Genomic DNA, 18,407 nt, shown 5'->3' with positions numbered 1-18,407 from the left:
GGCAAGTTACAGATTGTGTGTTTCTTGTGTGCAAATGTGTGTGTAAGTGAACCCTTATTGAACTTTGCAAGGCTGCCAGATGTGTGTTTGCTTCGGAACAAGTGACGTGATGCATAAGAGGCCTGTTTTCAGAGGCATAAATAGGGTCTGTATCAGTACTGTGTTAAGTGACTTACCATTAACATTAAATGTAAATGTTTAAATGCATGCCAGGTCTTAATCTGCAAATGGACTTTGTTAAGCTGTCATGGAGATGGTTAACTCACCATTAAAATCATCTTTGAAGACAGGATAGAGACTATAGCAGTGTCTCAATTCAGAGGATGCATTTGAGGACCAATTGTGTCAGAGCAGCACGAATAGGCTGTCCCATTTTGAAGGCTCCTTCAAAATGCACCCAGAAAATGTGTCGTTCTATCCCCTAACGGCCCCAATGGGTGGACCAACCTATCCAAAGATTCATTTCGCTTCGATGCCAAACTGGCAAGCGACGAGATGTCCAACGCTGAGTATCACTCAACTGAACAACTAATGGTGTAAACTGCACATGTTAAAAAAACAAGGGGCAATAAAAGTTTCTCCTGGTGTCCAACTGCAGCTCTGTTGCTAGGCAACAGCAATACGGACAAGATCAGCTGGTGACATCGATCACGGAAATCCTCTCTAGACCAGACTGTCTCATTTCCTTTCTTTGGCCCACAAAGACCCACTCCTTTGTGTGCTGGGTAGACTGCGTGGCCCCTGAATTAGGACACGGCTAATGAGACAGGATTTAGGACCTATCACTGATGATCCGTACCAGTCACATGATGACTACTGATACAGATAAAAACTTTGGAAAAGCTGTTAAATGGACCTTAAGTTAAGGTATTATTGTCTTGGAAAGGGAGACAGAGGTGAGCAGTCTATGTTCAACGTCGCTATGACTGACCCTTATGGATGGGAGCGGTTTTATCCAACACAATGCCTGCTAGCACGCCCCAAGGCAGCCAATGAGTATCCCACATGGTAATTCTAAATATAGCATGACCGCTCTGAGACATTACGCCACATGTCTAGTGCTTTCTAAAAGCGGCAGCTGTTGGCCAAATAGCCGACTGTTCATTGAAGTTCAGCTAGTTACTTTTTTCAGCCATGTTATGGTCTATATATCTGATTCCATTTTTGAGTTACAATATCTGTGCTGTCCTGCTGCATATGCACATGTGTACAGACACACACACACACACACACACACACACACACACACACACACACACACACACACACACACACACACACACACACACACACACACACACACACACACACACACACACACACACACACACACACAGAGTGATCAGAGCAGAGATGCTGCGGTGGTCACAGTGGACCATGTGAGGTGATGTTAAGTCAACAGCACTCATCAGCTGTTTTGCAGGAGCAAAAGGCCAATTGACAAAGTCATAACACAACTTTTCCAAGAAAAGTGAGTCTGCAGGAGACACCTTTTACACAACAACAGCACGCTGGTTACGTTAATAGCTATTATTCTGGAACATTGTATAAAACAAGTTGTCCTTCATATCATTCTTCAGCCTTCAGGTAACTCTCGGTCTCAAAAGGTTTGTTAATAGCATTTATTTTACAATTGTTTATGTAATGGTCTAAATGGTCTGCAGATATTTAGAGCTTCTTTTTTTATTTTTTTTACAGTTTTTGCAATTCACCCATTCACTCACACACATTCATACTGTGCGGCTATGGGCAGCACTTTTTACCCCTCAGCCACAGCCACCTGATATTGTGAAAATATTGATAAGAGTCACTTAACATTTAATGTCAATTTCCTTAGTTACTTCAACATTCTAGACTGTGACCATCCAAATCCATATTGTCAGTGTCTGTCGTGTGTATGTATGAGAGAGTGAAAAATGTTGACCTAAACCTTCAGGGTCATGGTTCTGGTTTGAGATGTTTTTTACAGCTCTCAGCCCTGAGAGAGTCTGGGGCTGAAACTCCCTCTTGTGTGTCTCGATGAAAGGGATTTTGATCATTTGAGTGACTTACCAGTTCATCATCTGTCTCCTTCTCTTCATGCTCCAGCTGGCTGATTTCCTGCTTTGGTGCCTCGTTAATCTCCGATTGGCTGTTTTCTCCAGTTTGACCTTTAACGTCTGTCTCTGAATGGTCCCTGTAATCAGGCTGCTGTATGCATGCATGGGCAAGTTAATGAAGAAAAAAAAGACACACAAACACAAAAAACATAGGGGGAAGAGGGAGAGATGGGGGAGAAAGAGAAGTTGTGGAACCAAAAAAAACGAGGAAAATTATGGAAAACAAAGACAAACAAAGACAACAAAGAGAAAAACAATACAACCACGATGATGAGTACATCCATGTGTCAACGTTCAGAAAAATAACAAATTTAAAACATAAGAGAAATGATTTATGGCAATCACAAGACAAAGAAAAGGATGTAGAGGAAGAAAAGCTTGGTCAGAGAGGAGAAGGAGAGAGTGGAGAAAAGAAAGAAGAGGAGGATGGAGTGTAGAATGAAGGGCTGAGGGGGGAATAGAAGAAAAGAGGGATGGAAGAGAGGAACAAAGAGGGAGAGATGAGGGAGACAGCGATGGGAGAACGGGAGGGGAAGGAAGAGAGATAAGACGAGAAAAAGGCAAGAGAAGGAGTACGGTGGTTAAGATGAAATGTCCAGGGAGAGTAGAGCAGCAACAGAGGAAGAATCAGGGAATAAGAGGAAGAGCAGAGAAGCAGTAAGGGAGGTGGTGGTGATGAGGCGAGGGGAGTGGGTATAAAGGAGGTTTAAATCGAGGGGAATGGGGAGACGAAAGTGACGTGCAGAAACCGACGATTATGGTGCCCGTGCAGAGGGAAGGAGGGAGAGGGAGAGGAGGGAGTGGAGGGAGAAGGAGGAGAGATAGGAGGGGTGTTGGGTCTCAGAAGTGGCCTCTAATGGAGTCTAAACTTTGTTTACTCTCTAAACTATGGATCATCACAGCTTTCTCCAAACAGGTAAATTAGATTAGATCAGAATAGGAAACACAGATTTTACATTTAAAAAAAGATTCACTTGTTGTAAGGTTGTAAAACATAATTGTTTTTTTTTTTATTAGAAAAGAATGGATTTATTCTTCTTTTTCAACATGTTTTATGTTTCACAGGTATGCCTGACACGGCTTTTAAAAAGTGCCTTCTTTAGTAAAGTACAGTAGAAAAAAAAGGCAGTTTTTTATTTTATAACTTCAGCTGATTCCAATATTATATATCATACATTTGATATGTGGACCACTATAGACTTGCAAATACAGTAGATGCTTAGAGTAGGCCATACATTTTTGAAAAATAACTGTAGCATGATACTGTACCATAGCAATGACCTGTCATGTTTGAAGCTTTCAGATGTTTGAATCAATCATAATCCCACTTGAGATTTTTGGCAGGTAAACAATGGATATGAAAAACTCGGACTATTTGATTTGGCTTTCAGACTCTATTGAATGTAATATTTTATATTCTCATAAGGTTCTTGGGGCTTTCTACCAGTATGGATTCAGAAATTATTAAAAAGTATGACTGCATACACCCTGTCAGTTGTCGGAGAGACATACACAGCTGGGAAAATGGGCTTCTAGCTGTTGTCAGGAAGTGGGCGTTCATGTGTTTTAACAGTGCAGGTTTGACAAAAGGGTCGACTGGAGAGACTGGGACTTATCGATGCTTTTTTTCAAAGTGTAGCCTGCAATTGCTAGCTTTTTCCAGGATTACCAACCCAACACACTAAATCTTAATAAAGACAATGAGATAAGTCATTCATTTCGATAAGTCCATGAATATAAATATGATTTCAACTGAAATAAGTGTTGATCAATATTGCTCATCTCAGCCTGGGTGTTGAATTGGTTTTATGAAAATACATATAAAGACATGGTGCTTTATCTGCTCTCAGTAACCTCACTGTGTCCATGCAACAAACAGGCTCCATTTGAGGCCTAAGGCAGCAACTCAATATCAAGTCAGGAGGAAATCCAACAGCATGCAAAGGACATGAAGGGTGTTGTGTGGAGAGGTTCACACTGGCAGCTCAAATCTGAAACTTCCATACGGCAAAGGTAGGACTCTTGTTTTTTAAGTGTTATATGTTTCAGGTGAATCTATGATGACAAACAGGACAGACCCAAGATTTTCAATAGATTAGGTCCAAAATATTTGAGCAACATGGATGAAAAGCTTTTGTTTTCTTATAAACAGATCTGAATGAAACAATTGATATTTCAGCTGCTCACTTCAACTAGAATAAAGCCTCACTCACTCTGCCTCATTTAATCGTTTTTTTCTGTCTGTTGCTTCAGGGCGTTGGTGCAACAGGTTTGAGCGTGCTGTGTGAATCCACTCTTCACTGTGAGGAGAAGCTAAAGCAGCATGTTTAAATGGCATCGGGAGTGTTAGTCAGCCAAAGTAATAGTTAGTGGAATAAAACAGAAAATAGAGCTCTAGAAAATAGAAAGCTTCAAAAAGGAGTGATGGTAAATGAAAGAGAAAGTGTGACAAGGAGTGAAGAAGAGGAGGGTGCTGTCTTGTCTTTTTACCTTCTCCTCGGGAGTATTGATTCTATCCAGGTCGTCTCTCGAGCAAACGAGGGAGGCCAGGGGAGAGGCTCCTTCCACCTGAGGGTCCCGCCCACCTGCTGAGGGTTTACCCAGGTTGTCAACCCGCTCAACAAAGGCATGTAGCTGGTGGTGCAGAGCCTGGAGCCTGCTGGTCAGAGCGCCAACCAGAGGCCGGTCCGCCAGGTCAGACAGCTCAGAAATCTAGTGAACAGAAAAAGACAGAATTGATCAAACGGCCAGAGTCATTATCGGCTCAATGAGAGAACGCCATGGGAAGATAAATGAGGAGCGGCAGGGCTGGTATAACTTTTGTCAAGATTAAGTGAATATTTTCATGCACTGAACTACTGGTAATCTCCTGAAATGAACCAAAGGAGCTGCATGTGAGAACCGAAATGTCCCAGTCAGTTGCTGTGGACAGTGTCTGAGTGAGCCGTGTGAGAAAACAGCAGGAGATTATCTGAAGGATTCACTGAAAAAAATAAATAAATAAAGAATAGAAAAATCTCAGGTGATAATGGTTTTTGATGTGTTATAAACAAAGTGACAAGTGAACAAGTGAACAAGTAAACAAGTGATTTCTGTAGTGTAATTTAAACGTGATGTTCTTCCTCTTAAATGCTGCGTCCTCCCCTCCCCTGAACACTCAGATTTTCAGTTGCTTTAAAAGCATCTGACCAGAGAATCCCTGGCTACGTTGTTCATATTTAATAGTGTGCACCCAATAGTGGGTTCAAACCTCTTGGAGTTCATGTCTGAAAATGGCTTTGGTCTAACTTATTCTTGAGACGACTTTGGGGATCTGTTATTTGGCACTAACAGAAAATCAAAATAGTTTATTCTGGTAGTTGATCTGATGTAAATAATGATCAGATAAAACCAAAAGAATGAGATGTCCAGTTCTTTCTGCAGAGAAAAATGAAGGAAGGAAAGGACAATTTGGTTGATTTATTTAGCTTTCTAATTTATCAAAAAGTCATATATCTATGTCCCATAAAACTTTCAGCTCTTTTAACAACAGCTGATGTCATTGTATAGTCATTAATGAAAGTAAATTGCTATCATCCATCACTGCAGTTGAAATACAGATAACTACCAATAATTTCTAGCAAACTCATTAGTCAGCAGGGATGTGTTTGCATCTCGAGGGAACAGTGGCCTGAGTCTGAAAAGTTTAAAACCCAATTATTTTACATCGTAAGTGATTCTGTTCAAGTGTACTTTACTGCTGTTTTTAATGTATACACTATAATTGTTTATTATGGGGCGCACATCTTTGGGGTTCCACAAGATCAATGAAATGGCCACACGGGTTTGAAGTTAAAAAGGTTTCCTGAGAAAGCATAGCGGGGAAACTGCGCAGCAAGCAGAGGACATGTACCTGACTGTGAGGCTGAGCTTTCTCTAGGTCGCACGGCTCCGCTGCCTCGTTGCTGCAGACCTTGTGGTAGATGGATGGCGAGGTGGAGAGGCAGTTGGACTCGGGGGAGGTCAGGAGCTGTATCGCCGTGGAAACCAAGCGAGCCTGGTCCCTCATGGCCAGCAAAGCATCGTGGTCCTTCTGCCCCAGGCACCTGGGAAGCGAGGCCGATGCGTCAGCGCTGTCCTCAAACTTATTTTTCCGCTCCTTGAGCTTAAGGGCGTCATTCTCGCCCCCTACTGGCTCTTTGCGGTGGGGCGGGCTGATGGAAAAAGACAGAGAGCACTTAAAGGACTCTCAATGCTGACTCCCACGCTGCAAAACCACAAATTCATCCAAAAATATTGTAAGGGAAACTGTCACCATATAAATCTGTAACTACCTGATGGGGAGACACTCAGCTGAGTCTCCTGCCTCCGCGTCAGTCTCCAGAGCCAGTCGTAACGAAGAGGAGGAGGATGAGGAGGAAGGAGCGTTGTAGGAGGCCAGATCACAACGCTGCAGGTTGGACAGTAGCACTCGGTTTTCGTACTGTAGCTTCTTCACCTTCCCGCCCAGCTCTCCGATCTGAAGCCTTGCCAGTCTGATCTCCTCCTCCTGGGCAGGGGCGTCCGTGCTGATGAACACCGCCCCTTCCTGTATGGTGTGCACCGGGCTGTCGTTGAGCAGCCCGTCCGCCAGCAACGTTAGCGAATTGGACGACAGCGTGGACATCAGCGGCGGTAGTTCGGATTTGTAGCGGTTGATCTCGTTCATCAGGAGCTTGTTCTGTTCCTCCATCTCGATCAGAGACCTCCTCAGCAGCTCCGCCTCCTCCTCCACAAACTGGAGGTGTCTCTGGAGCTCCATGACGTTTTCAGAAGCAGCCCCGTCTCCGAGCACCATGTTTCCTCCAGAGAGACCAAGACCCACACCTAGACCACAGCCGACGCCAGAGAGATCTTGATGTCCATCTAGGACAAACGGAATAAATTGTTAAGCAGAGCATGATTGTTTATTTGGTACACACAGCTAAAACCAATGCAGTCTCCAACCCTAACCTCATTCAGAGTCATGATGTTCAGTTTTCATTCAAAGTGTTTGAGATGTTAGTTAAACTCCATGATCAAAATGCACAATGTGGTTGGTGGTGTTGCACTGTACAGGTCTGTTAAGTACATGTTAAACAGATTTTTCTGAAATGTAAAAAAAAACTTTGGCATTTGATGCTATTAAGAAATGGTGAAATATTTTGATTGACAGCCGAGATAGACTTGCGATTGATAGAGCTCATGTATCGGCGAGACCTCAAAACCAAGGCACAACAGTTTGTCAAAAGCGCAAGATGGCGGTCCCCGTATCTGAGTGGAGATGTGTTGTCGATCTTGTTAAACAGTCTATGATTCAAACTGGTCATGTCAGTGTCTCCCATGAAAGTAAGCATTGCTATTATTCCAACAAATTCATGGTCATAAATCAATGAAAGAAGCCAGTGTCAGCCACATTTCACAAAAACATTCCTATCATGCTTTTTTGCCACAGAGGATATCTAAATGAGCTGGTACTACTTATTAATTAAAAATCTCTTGCATCTCCAGAGAGCTCACAAATGACAGAAAGGTTGAACTTTCCGATGAGACGAGTTTTTACAACTACCTTGTGGCCCCTTCATGTCGTCCATCTCTGCTCGGAGCCCCCGGTTCTCCACCTCCAGCTCCACGATGCGCCGACTCAGCAGGTTGGCCTCCTCCTCCACTAGCTTCATGTGGACTCGGACCTCTGCTTCACGGGTGTGGGGGGAGTCAGCAACCTGGGGGTGGGGGGAGTCAGTTTAATCAGCTGTTGACCTTTATGACTGCTATCATGAATTATCATCAACCCCTTTTACCCTACTACTCTGCTCATGGTTGGGAAGAACAAACTGTCATCTTAATAACTTGGCTATAGACGATTACTGATCAACAACATATACAACTGAAAGTTCAATCGCACTTTCTACTATATAAAAAACATTTGTTGATGTTTAGTTTTCAGCATTAGTCACTGAAATGGTTTAAAAGTTAGTTGGATTTAATGGGCACAGTTCTCATTTAATGTAATTGGAGCATTTTGGCTGTTTGTTAAACAATACAAATGCTTCTCGTACAGTTTTACCAGGCATTTTTGGCAAGTGGGGAATGTGAGGGGAATGAGTTCAAAGAGCAACAATGTATGGTTAGACTTAAGGAAGAATTAAATTTACGACAAGCTACTGTTACGACCCTGTGTGTATATGTGATATTGTTCTGTTCCTCCTCCTAGAATGTGAGCAGTCTTCTTTGAGTGTGTGTGTGGCCTGATTGATAGCAGCTTGGACTTGCTGATTGGCGTAAGCCGCCTGATTGCTGCTCCAGGATTGGCCAGAGTGAAGAGAGGAGCCTACACGAAGCCCTGACTGACTGCAGTCTCCCTCTCTCCACCGATTCTCCCACATCCAACTGGGGACCAGTGTCTGTCTTAAGTGTGGTTTTGTTGCATCTGTATGTAACTAGAAAAGTGTGGGTGGTAGCCCTGTAGGAGGGAGAAGCCTTTTTCTTTTACCCTTGTTTTCTCCTGTGTTTCTTGGTTTAGGAGTTAGGTAAGCTTTTGTCTTTTTGTTAACCTTTTTGTTTGTAGCAGAAAGTTGGGGAGGTAGATTGTTTTGTTTGTTGTGTTGGTTATCTCTCCCTCTGAAGTGAAAATAAAAAGCTACCACTAAACGAGAATACCTGGTGACACTGGCCTGCTTGGGAGTGGGAAGAATGGGGAGAGCACCACATGTTATGTCTCTGATTTCCCCTAGACCAGGGGCGTCTACCATTAACTGGTGAGAGGCAGGATACACAGGTCTCCAGTCTAGCACAGGGTTTACACATTGAGACGAATAAGCATTTATACTCAGACTCAAATTTGGAGTCACCAATTAACCTTCATGATGTTTTTTTATGTTTAACTATTTTCTGTATCTGTGAAGACTCAGTCATCCAGGTCATTGTATCTTCAGGAGTAGAAGATGTGTACGTAGGTAACTGGAAGTGCTGCTGTCTCTTGAAGATGTTTCATATATGTAACCTCTGTGTGTCTGTACCTGTGTTGGGAGGTTGTGGTTTGAGATTTGTTGGGGTCCCTTATTTTTTCTGGCTGAACCAGTGTTTGGACCCAGAACCCTGTCACTTGGAGGTGAAGGTGGCACCTGTTCCGTAACCACTTATTTGTCAGTGCTAATTTGCACTTGAATCTCTATGTGACAATGACAAACTAAGATCTGAATTACTTCTTGCTCCTATATAAAGTAGCTCAGCAGTAAAAAGTCCCGATCTTTCTCTGCTCCTGATCGACTCCTCACCTCTTCCACGGTGAGCGAGGCGTCCACATCTCCGTACAGCGATCGGTACTTTCCCAGCTCCTCCTTCATGGCCTCGCTGTCCTTCACCAGCTTGGTCAGCTTCTTGCACATCAGGGCTGATTCCTCTTTGGCAAAGTGGAGCTGACACTTCAGGTCGGAACTGTCCTCCTGCAGTGACGGGACAGAAAGATCACTAAGGTGACAATGATACAAGAACAACTGTGCCACAGAGATGGGAATGTTTGTAACTCCTGTTTAAGGGTTTGGTCAGTTAAACACAAGAATTTCAAATTCTGATTTGACATTCTTTCCATAGATGAAAAAAGTCATTACGTTATGAGAATAAAGTCATAATCCTAAATTCTATGTAATTTTACGATATCTTTTAACTTGAGGAATATGGACCATCTTTTAAAGTTATACTTAAGTGTAGGTTCTTATGAACAATATAACAGTTAATATTTGGGCTCATCAGCACCACATTATCATAAATATCAGGAGTTTGAAAAGATTCTGTAAGAAACTGAGGCTATTCTGAAGAAAGAACCACATGGTCTCAGGAAATTGCCTGTTTTGTGGAGGAGGAAATGTTTGGTAGTGGGCAACTGTGTAGTGTTGGTCACATCTGCATGTTATTCAAAGAGGTTTCATAGTTTCACACTGAGATTGGTTCAAGACTTTGGCTCAAGGCAGAGTAGAACTCCGACGAGAGTTCTACTTGCTGGTTATTCGCTAATTTATTTATTATATATTCTCTTAATATTACAACGATTTTTTGCGGATCCCTGAATGTCATCTGGCCAAACATGATCAATAACTTAAACAACTTGGAATCTCAACGTTGAGCTGATGATGTTTTGTTCTGCTGTATTCTCTGAACCACAGTGATGTTTTGACATCATCTCTGGTAATAACAAGACATAAAAAAACTCTTTGCTTGCGGCCAGTTGAACCCGAGCCACAACTCCAAACAGTACTGCATCTCAACAGGGAAGAATTGGCTTTTTATTCTATTTAAAATTGGCTGGAACTTTAAAAAAAAATGTGACAAAGACTTAATTGACTAACTTGTGGCTTTCAGCAACCAAATGGTGAGGTCAGAGTCATGTTGTGTTTGTTCCTCATGAGCTTTTCACATTATCAAAAACAAAGAAAAAGAAACTCTAGCAAAGTCAGTAATTTGTGCTTTGACTCAGAAGTTATATTTATATTGTATATCTATATACTAGCAGCTAAATAGCATGTTATTTTTCCAGAAGATGGTGGTGGAGACTAAATAAGAGATAAAATACGTTTGATACTGGGCTTAGATACATCACAAAAGCACAACTCCAGATGAACTGTTAATAATGTGCCACTGTCTCTGTGGGATGTGATATCAGCAACTCTTTGCTAATAGATTAGCTAAAACAAGAGAGTTAACCCTGATATTAAATTATAGCTGTTTCAGGGTGTTGTGATGTTTATATGTGCCCCTGATGCAGCTGTAAACTCAACCAATAAGATAGACACAAGGAAATTAATGTTATGAAAGTGTTATAATTCAGATTAATTTTTCTAAGAAAGAGAAGACTAATGGTATTCATGTGTGTATGTGTATTTCTCACTGTAAAACATCTCAAATCGGGATGTAAATACCGCTGATCTGAAGTGACCCCCTGCACCCACTCCTCAGAAGCAGACGTGTGTTTGTTTTATGGCTTGTGGTGTATTTCCAAGCACATTAAGAGAAGCCAGGCGAAACGCATATACAACCATTTATGGTATGTGGCTCAGAGAGGAAGAGGAGGGCTGCTGTGATAAGTTGCAGAGAGAGCGTGGTGAGAGAGTTAACCTTCACTGAAAACAGCTTCTGTGGAGAAATGTCTCAAATCCTTACGTCTATGAACATCGTCATTCTCTAAAACCTGAGCCTGTGTACTTCAAACTCCCTTTTTTACAAAGGGGAAATTATTAAAGTTTTTTTTGTATCTTGAAAAATAAAGAAGGGATGGGGAGCTTAGAAAAGCGAAGCTGCGGAAAAAGAGGATGTTGAGATATCAAGTGTGCTGTTGAGACCTGATCTTTAATCCAAAACAAAATAAACAAATTAAACCCTCATGCATATGAGACGGAATACAGGAACTGCTGTTTTATCAGCTTCAAACTCCACACAGCTGGTTTGGACAGATAGAGCGAGAGTGTGATCTCCCAGAGGAAATAGGTCAGAGACGACAGATCGAGACACAAACAGCAGAGTCAAGAGCTCAGAGGTAACAAACACGCACTTGAGGGATCAAACACGCAACATTTCTGACATGACAGTTGTGTTCGGTGGCACCAGTGAAGTTTTACGTGTTAACTCTAACTGATTTAAGGAGGATGTGAAAAAAAAAGGTGTTAATCTACTGCGTGTAGTTTAATTAGGGAGTCACACACCAGAGGCCACAGGGCTGCTCCAGTGTTTACACTTAGGTCAATAATGTTTTCATGCTGCTGCCTGCCCCATATAAATGTTTTTCCACAATGAAAAACAATAGATTTGTTTAATTCATTGTTTACGTTCTATTTAATCAGATCCTCTTTATTGAATCTAGATCATATCGAACCGTGATCTAATTCGTAATAGCCGAGTATAAACTGCATGGCATCAAACTGCGTCAAAAGCTAAAACCATTAGATTGATGTTCAAACCATAATCCATAAACTTACATGAATTATTGGTCATAAATGCTGAGCTCCCTCAAGATTTCTCTCGGCTAAAACATTTGAGAAATCTTCATCTTACCATAATAAATTAGATGCTAACTGACATTTGCTATTTGACTGCATCTTTTATTGCCGTAACTGGGACATCCTGTAATAATGCCTCATTTTCAATACCTCGCTGTAGGAAATGCTTTTATTGTATTAGATGGAGTTTATATACAGAGTATAATGAGCTGCTCATGTTGAAACACTGGAGGGAATAACGTCTACAGTTGCAGTCACATATCTGTAGAGATGACACCTCCGGCAACGCTCACACTGAAAATCTGACGTTAATTTTTGTCTGCTTTTTATTATTATTATTTGTTACAGTTGAGTGAATCTGCTGGTATGAGTACAAGAAAAGGATCCTGAGAAACTGGTTTACTGTCTCATATAGCACCTGACTGTCAAGTATCTAAATAACCTTTGGCAGGAAAGACAGAACAGTGGATTTAAAACTAATTGACAGAGAGACACCTTGGTATTGACTCAAATATTGATGTCACCTGTTTTCTCAAGCTCTTCATCCTTTCTTTGTTTCAAAATATCCACTCTTTCAATATCACTTCTTCTTGTTAATACTTTTCTTTTCCATCTTTCTAGTCAAAGGGTGGGTAACATGATGATGGCTGTCTGAGAAAGAAAAGTAGAGTAGTGTCCACCTTATTGGACATGGTGGTTCAATGATAAAGGCAAAGGCCAGAGAGACTCCAGCAGAGTGCGTCATTTGTGTTGAATAGCCTGATATTCTCCTATTGATATTCTAAGATTGATACAGGACTTAAATTCATCACAGAAGCACAACTCCAGATGAAGTATGACTAATCCTCCACTGTGTCTACGAGATGTGTAACACAGGCAACTCTTTGCTAATACATTAGCCAAAACAACTGTCATCATACTTATCCACTCATTCTTTCTTATTTAAAATATCCTTTTCTATCATTCATTTTTCTCTTTCCCAATTCTCTGTCTAGCCAAAGGCTGGGTAACATCATGGTGACTGTCAAGAAAATAAAAGAACATGACACTTTAGGAGAAATGGACACATGCCTATTTATTGTTAAGTAAAAGACCAGCCAGTGTGTCTAGTTTTCAAGGACATGTGACAGTGATGGGGGGAAAAAGCTGATTTTCTGTGTTTTAAAGGTGGACACACGCAGGCAAACCTGATGAGTTGCAAGGACAGAGGTGATAGAATCAAGTTTACACCCTTCAGTGGAAGGTGGTGCCAAACAAGCAGCTTTCACAAGGCCTCACTCTGACAGAGACAATGTTATGCAGGAGAGTCTTGTGGTGAGTGAGCTGATTGCTCGAAAGATAAAACCTCGTTGAGAAGGAGAATATAAGTTATCTTTTTCCTCGAAGAAGTGTGACAGGGCAGATTTATGACACACCACCTCAAGATATTCAAAAAACACTGAAGGGCATCACAACAACTGTTATGTGTTTCTTTCTGGTGTGTTGTGAGGTCACACGGAGTTTGATAGAAGAGAGGAATTACTGTCTTTGCAAGCTAAGCCTTCTCTAGCGGGTGCAACAGGAGCTGCGCCGGCCAATTCTATTCATCTTTAGTGTTTTGCTCTCATCTCCTCTTTCTCTCCATCAGGTCCTGCAGGTGTTTTAACTCAACACACAGTTACTCATGATATCGGAATGTAGCCCTTTATTTTAGTGTGGTGGTGTGTGTGTGTGTGTGTGTGTGTGTGTGCGTGTGTGTGTGTGTGTGTGTGTGTGTGTAGTTGCTGAAAAATCCTAGTATATCTTAGTGATTCGCTGGACTTTCTGGGGATAAACATAGTGTGTGTGTGTGTGTGTGTGTGTGTGTGTGTGTGTGTGTGTGTGTGTGTGTGTGTGTGTGTGTGTGTGTGTGTGTGTGTGTGTGTGGTTGTGTGTGTGTGGTTGTGTTACCTGTGGACCAAGCTTCTTGTCAGGTTTGTTGTTGGGTCGTGCTCCTCTTTTCTTCTGGGAGTTCTGCAGCAAACACAGAAACAGAGTCTCATTAGTAAGACAGGACATGACAGGACATTGACAATGAGCTGCTGTCAAAGACATGCAGAAGGAGTTTGGTCTGGAACGAAGCCGAGCACGTGAGTAGAGTACTTATACTTAGAAATAAAAATATGTGTAGGTTGGGTAGCGACAGACAGGTACGCCGACCAATCATTTAATTCTTTTTCATTTATTGATGCAAACGAGACATGAAGAGGATTTCAACAGATACGATAAAAAGTTCACATTTCAATTTCCGACCGTTTTACTCCTGAGGCTGTCTCTAAAAGCCAAAGTCAGTAACTGCTTTATTTTGTTCTTCCTTATCTTCAGAATGAGTCTGAGAAAATATTTTTTGAGCGGCTGAACGAAATAAATGTGTTGTGTCAATCATTCTAATAGCGTTGTATCCTCTATCACACAGCTGTGGATTTATTATCACTATTTTTTCTCTAAACCTCAACCACCCTTTGTAGAAACAATGAAATGTCAGATGTATAGAGGCTCTATAAGTTCTGTAAACAAGGACAGAGTTACAACACACTCAAACACAAGCAGCCACGTGCACATACGCACACAAACAGCTAGGATATTGTATGACACAGTTCCTCTCTCTCTCGCTCTCTCTCTAGTGTGCTGAGATGACCCAGATGCCATTGCTATGGTGATGTTGATCATTCCCATTGTGAATTTAATTACCACGTCGACCCTGATAAGAGTGTGGAATTACAGTTGTGAGGTGAAGAGAAAGAGAACCACCAGAAGGCTTAAAGGGAAATATTCAAACTAAGACAAAGGTGAAGTAGGGACAAAAAGAGAAAAACAAAAGCATGGATCATGGACCCAACGTAGAAGCTAATGACAGGAACCAAACACGGGGCTGCTCCGCGTACAACTGATCCACACACATCCTCCTCTGCTCATCCATGTGTCTGCCAAGTGCATTAGGCTCTCATAAATCATCATCGTTCCTTCTCTTTAGAGCCAAGACCAATCTCTCTCTCTCTCTCACACACACACACACACAGACGTTCAGAGTAACGCTGCAGTGCAAGTAGCCAAGCTGATCTGGCTCAGTCCGTTTCCATGGAAACAAGCTACTCTCGCTGCAAAGAACCACCAGCAAAAAAAGAAAGAGATGGAGAGAGGAAGGAGGACGGAAAAAATATATAAATAAATAATACTTGGGTCCTTTTTTAACATTGTCTCCCCAAAATCTAAAGAACATGTTTGAAGTGACTTTGTTCAATTAGTGCTGCCTTTAAACACTGAGGGTGATACATTTTTCTCTCAGATTTTTCTTTTCCACAACTCTGTTGCTCTTTTTACCCCCACCTCCTCCCCCTCTATCTCATCTCTCTCCATCCTTTCATCCCCTCTGCCCTTCCTTTCTTCCTCCCACTCCCTCTCATCCCTTCATCACTCTTTGGGATATTTTCCAACCTTTTAATATTTAATCACCCGCTGTCCTTCTCCTCCCTCTTGTCCCTCCTTCCATGTCCTGGTCTCCTAGTTTTTCAGGGGGCAAACAGTCTATAAATGGAACTGACTGGTCAATAAGCCTAAAAACAGATTTGGGTCCTAGTGGATCAGGCTTTCAGCTGAGCTGCAGAGAAGGGCCTGGATGGAGTTAGGCGGAAATTAATTCGCACTAGAATCTTGAGATGGAGCTCATGATGCAGAATATCACACTGACCTTCATTTGCATGAGTGACGGCTGAATTACTAGCAAGACCAAAAGTTGCAAACAACACAAATACTGATGTGGAAAGTAGAGCCTGACCAATGGAAACTGATGCCAATAGGGGTTAAAAATATCAGATACCGGTGTATCAGATGATACATGTATTTAATGTAATGCTTCTTAAGTTGTCTTTATCATAAATAACATAATTTTAAAGCAAACACATCGGACAGAACTAAATATGCTATTTTAAAAAAAAAAACCATTAAGGCTGATACCAATATGTTATTTGAAATCGAATTTTTATCAAAGATCTCCACTGACTTGCCCTGACTGTGACATTACTCACTGTAAAATACAAAATTGCAGCATCGACTGACGAGTACTTACATGAACAGCCTGAGCCACAATATGCTGACTGAGTGTGTTAAACAATTTTGAAATTGCCTGTCAGAGTTGCCACCAATTACCAGTTGCATCAGCTCGATACCACTGCCTGAGCTCTCCTTTTACAGTCAGCTGGGGAACCAGTGCCTAGAGCAGAAAATATGATGATGCCTAAAGTATGAATTGGTGATCCTGCTGAACTGGGTGTCTGTGAGTCACCTCTATTACTAAGATGCTACTTGTCACCCAAGGAGGTTATGTTTTTGTGTGCATTATTTTGCCTGCTGTTAGTAAGCATGATTATGCAAAAACTACTGGATGGATTAACATATAACACAATTATATAAAAGCAATATACACACTCACACTCACACTCACACACACACACACACACACACACACACACACACACACACACACACACACACACACACACACACACACACACACACACACACACACACACACACACACACACACTAGGCCCTGCACCTCATGAGATGAGATGGCAGGTTGACTTCCATGTTATCTGATAACATATTTAACAGCTCCTGGCTGCGTCCTGTGCTCTTTGCAACATGTCACTGGATTTGACAAAACCCATACTGTTGATTCTATACAGGAGAAGTGCTGAAGGGAGCGGAGATGGACAGGTTTGAGAAAAATGTGGGAGAAAGAATGAAAGGAGAGAGGGAGACGGCAGAATGAAGAGGTAGATAGATTTTCAAACACAGAAATGCTACACAGGTCCTCCTTTGCTCGACTGCGCTGGTGGATGGACGGAAACTGATCCAGACAGGAGAGGGAAAGAGGGAGAGACCATCACTGACAGCGAAAAAAGAAAGAGACAGATAACAATTGCGATGGCAGAGTGAGAGAAAAAGGATGTGTGAAAGAAAGTGAGAGATGTTGTCATTCCTGCATCATGGATGAGGAGGCACAGCGGTGAGAACTGTCCTCCTCCCAGTCCAATCCGATCTGCTGCCAAACCAGCCCTGACAGCAGGGCGGGATCAAACACACGGACAGATCTGCTCAAACACCCCGAGGAGAGTCTATATGTCTGTGAGTATAATTTAATGACTGAAAAAGTTGTTCTGATAAAGTGTTTCTCGCAGTTTGGACTTTTGACAGTTTATGGTTATTTTACATAGGAATGAGGACACATTACGACATTGATAAGTTACAAAAGAGTTTGTTAAAAGAGGCACTGAGATTAGACTTCATTCACTTTTCTGAATATTGTTTCATCTCAGTAAAGAAATCCACAAATCCTGCAATTTACCCCATTAGAGATTGTTTATTCTTTACAGAGCCAGATATCATGATGTATCGTTTCACAATTGTCTTGCCATATTCAGATTAACACAAAATCACTTGATCGTTATATTATCATTAATACGGACCCTGTATTGCATATTGTGTTACACTGTGATTCTGACCCCTGTTTATGATCCTGTTAGCAGAAAGCAAATAATACAAAAAAACAATGAAAACAGTGTTAAAAACCAATTCAGCAGCAGAGCATGAATTATTATTGGGAAAATTCCCAAACCTAATGATATGAAGTTAATTCAAATGGCTGAATATTGACAAAGATAAATAATGGTATTGTGCAGCCTCATCAGACAAAATGTGAAAATAAAAAGAGCAGCTGCAAACGCACTTACTAAACTTAATTGAAGCTGCTGAACTCAAATGTGAGTCCTGCCGTCTGGGTGACACAAGCATCATCTTTTTTTCTTACAGTGTGCTGATGTGGTTTCCAAACAGACATGGTTTTAACAGCCTCTTCAGGTTAAGGCCTGTCACACACAGGTTAAATGATGCTCTGTGACAATGGGAGAGGAAGCAGCTGAGAGATCAGATTTGCTTTTAGTGCACAGACTCTCCTCAACCGACCAAGCATTAACCCCCGAGAGCCACACAGCAAAGAAGAGAGGACCAGTGTGTTCACATGGATTTCAGGGGTAAATGTCCATTTAACTGGTGTTTTTCTTTAATAGTTCTCATTTCCTGCTGTGCAGAAGTCTGTAACACTATTAAAGCTAACCGAGCAGCAGCATTACAATATTTTAGGGTACTGGTTGAGGCGTGCCCTTGGAAGCTCAGTCAGCATTTGGCTAATCTGACGGACTGAGGTTTCATCCATAAGACTCTGTTTTCAAGTGCAAACTGTGTTTTCAGACTAAAACGATCTCTGTCAACACGAGCATTTTGGCACCATATTAGTTTGAATCCC

At 41.7% G+C, this 18,407-nt stretch overlaps 1 protein-coding gene across 1 annotated transcript in view; it reads right to left on the bottom strand.

The window, feature by feature from the left end:
* The window catches only part of mtcl2 (microtubule crosslinking factor 2), a 93,162-nt gene that overhangs the window by 18,884 nt on the left and 55,871 nt on the right, over positions 1–18,407 (bottom strand). The window contains exons 5-11 of the mRNA XM_061075380.1: positions 14,015–14,077; positions 9,374–9,541; positions 7,666–7,819; positions 6,413–6,983; positions 5,992–6,292; positions 4,590–4,811; positions 2,053–2,190 (exon numbers count right to left, since the gene is read on the bottom strand). Coding sequence (XP_060931363.1) covers positions 2,053–2,190; positions 4,590–4,811; positions 5,992–6,292; positions 6,413–6,983; positions 7,666–7,819; positions 9,374–9,541; positions 14,015–14,077 — 1,617 coding nt within the window. The remainder of the gene's footprint in view (positions 1–2,052; positions 2,191–4,589; positions 4,812–5,991; positions 6,293–6,412; positions 6,984–7,665; positions 7,820–9,373; positions 9,542–14,014; positions 14,078–18,407) is intronic.

The sequence above is a fragment of the Limanda limanda genome, chromosome 7 (assembly GCF_963576545.1).
Source record: "Limanda limanda chromosome 7, fLimLim1.1, whole genome shotgun sequence".
In the NCBI taxonomy this organism is placed as follows: Eukaryota; Metazoa; Chordata; class Actinopteri; order Pleuronectiformes; family Pleuronectidae; genus Limanda; species Limanda limanda.
This window is presented reverse-complemented; position numbering and strand designations above follow the sequence as displayed.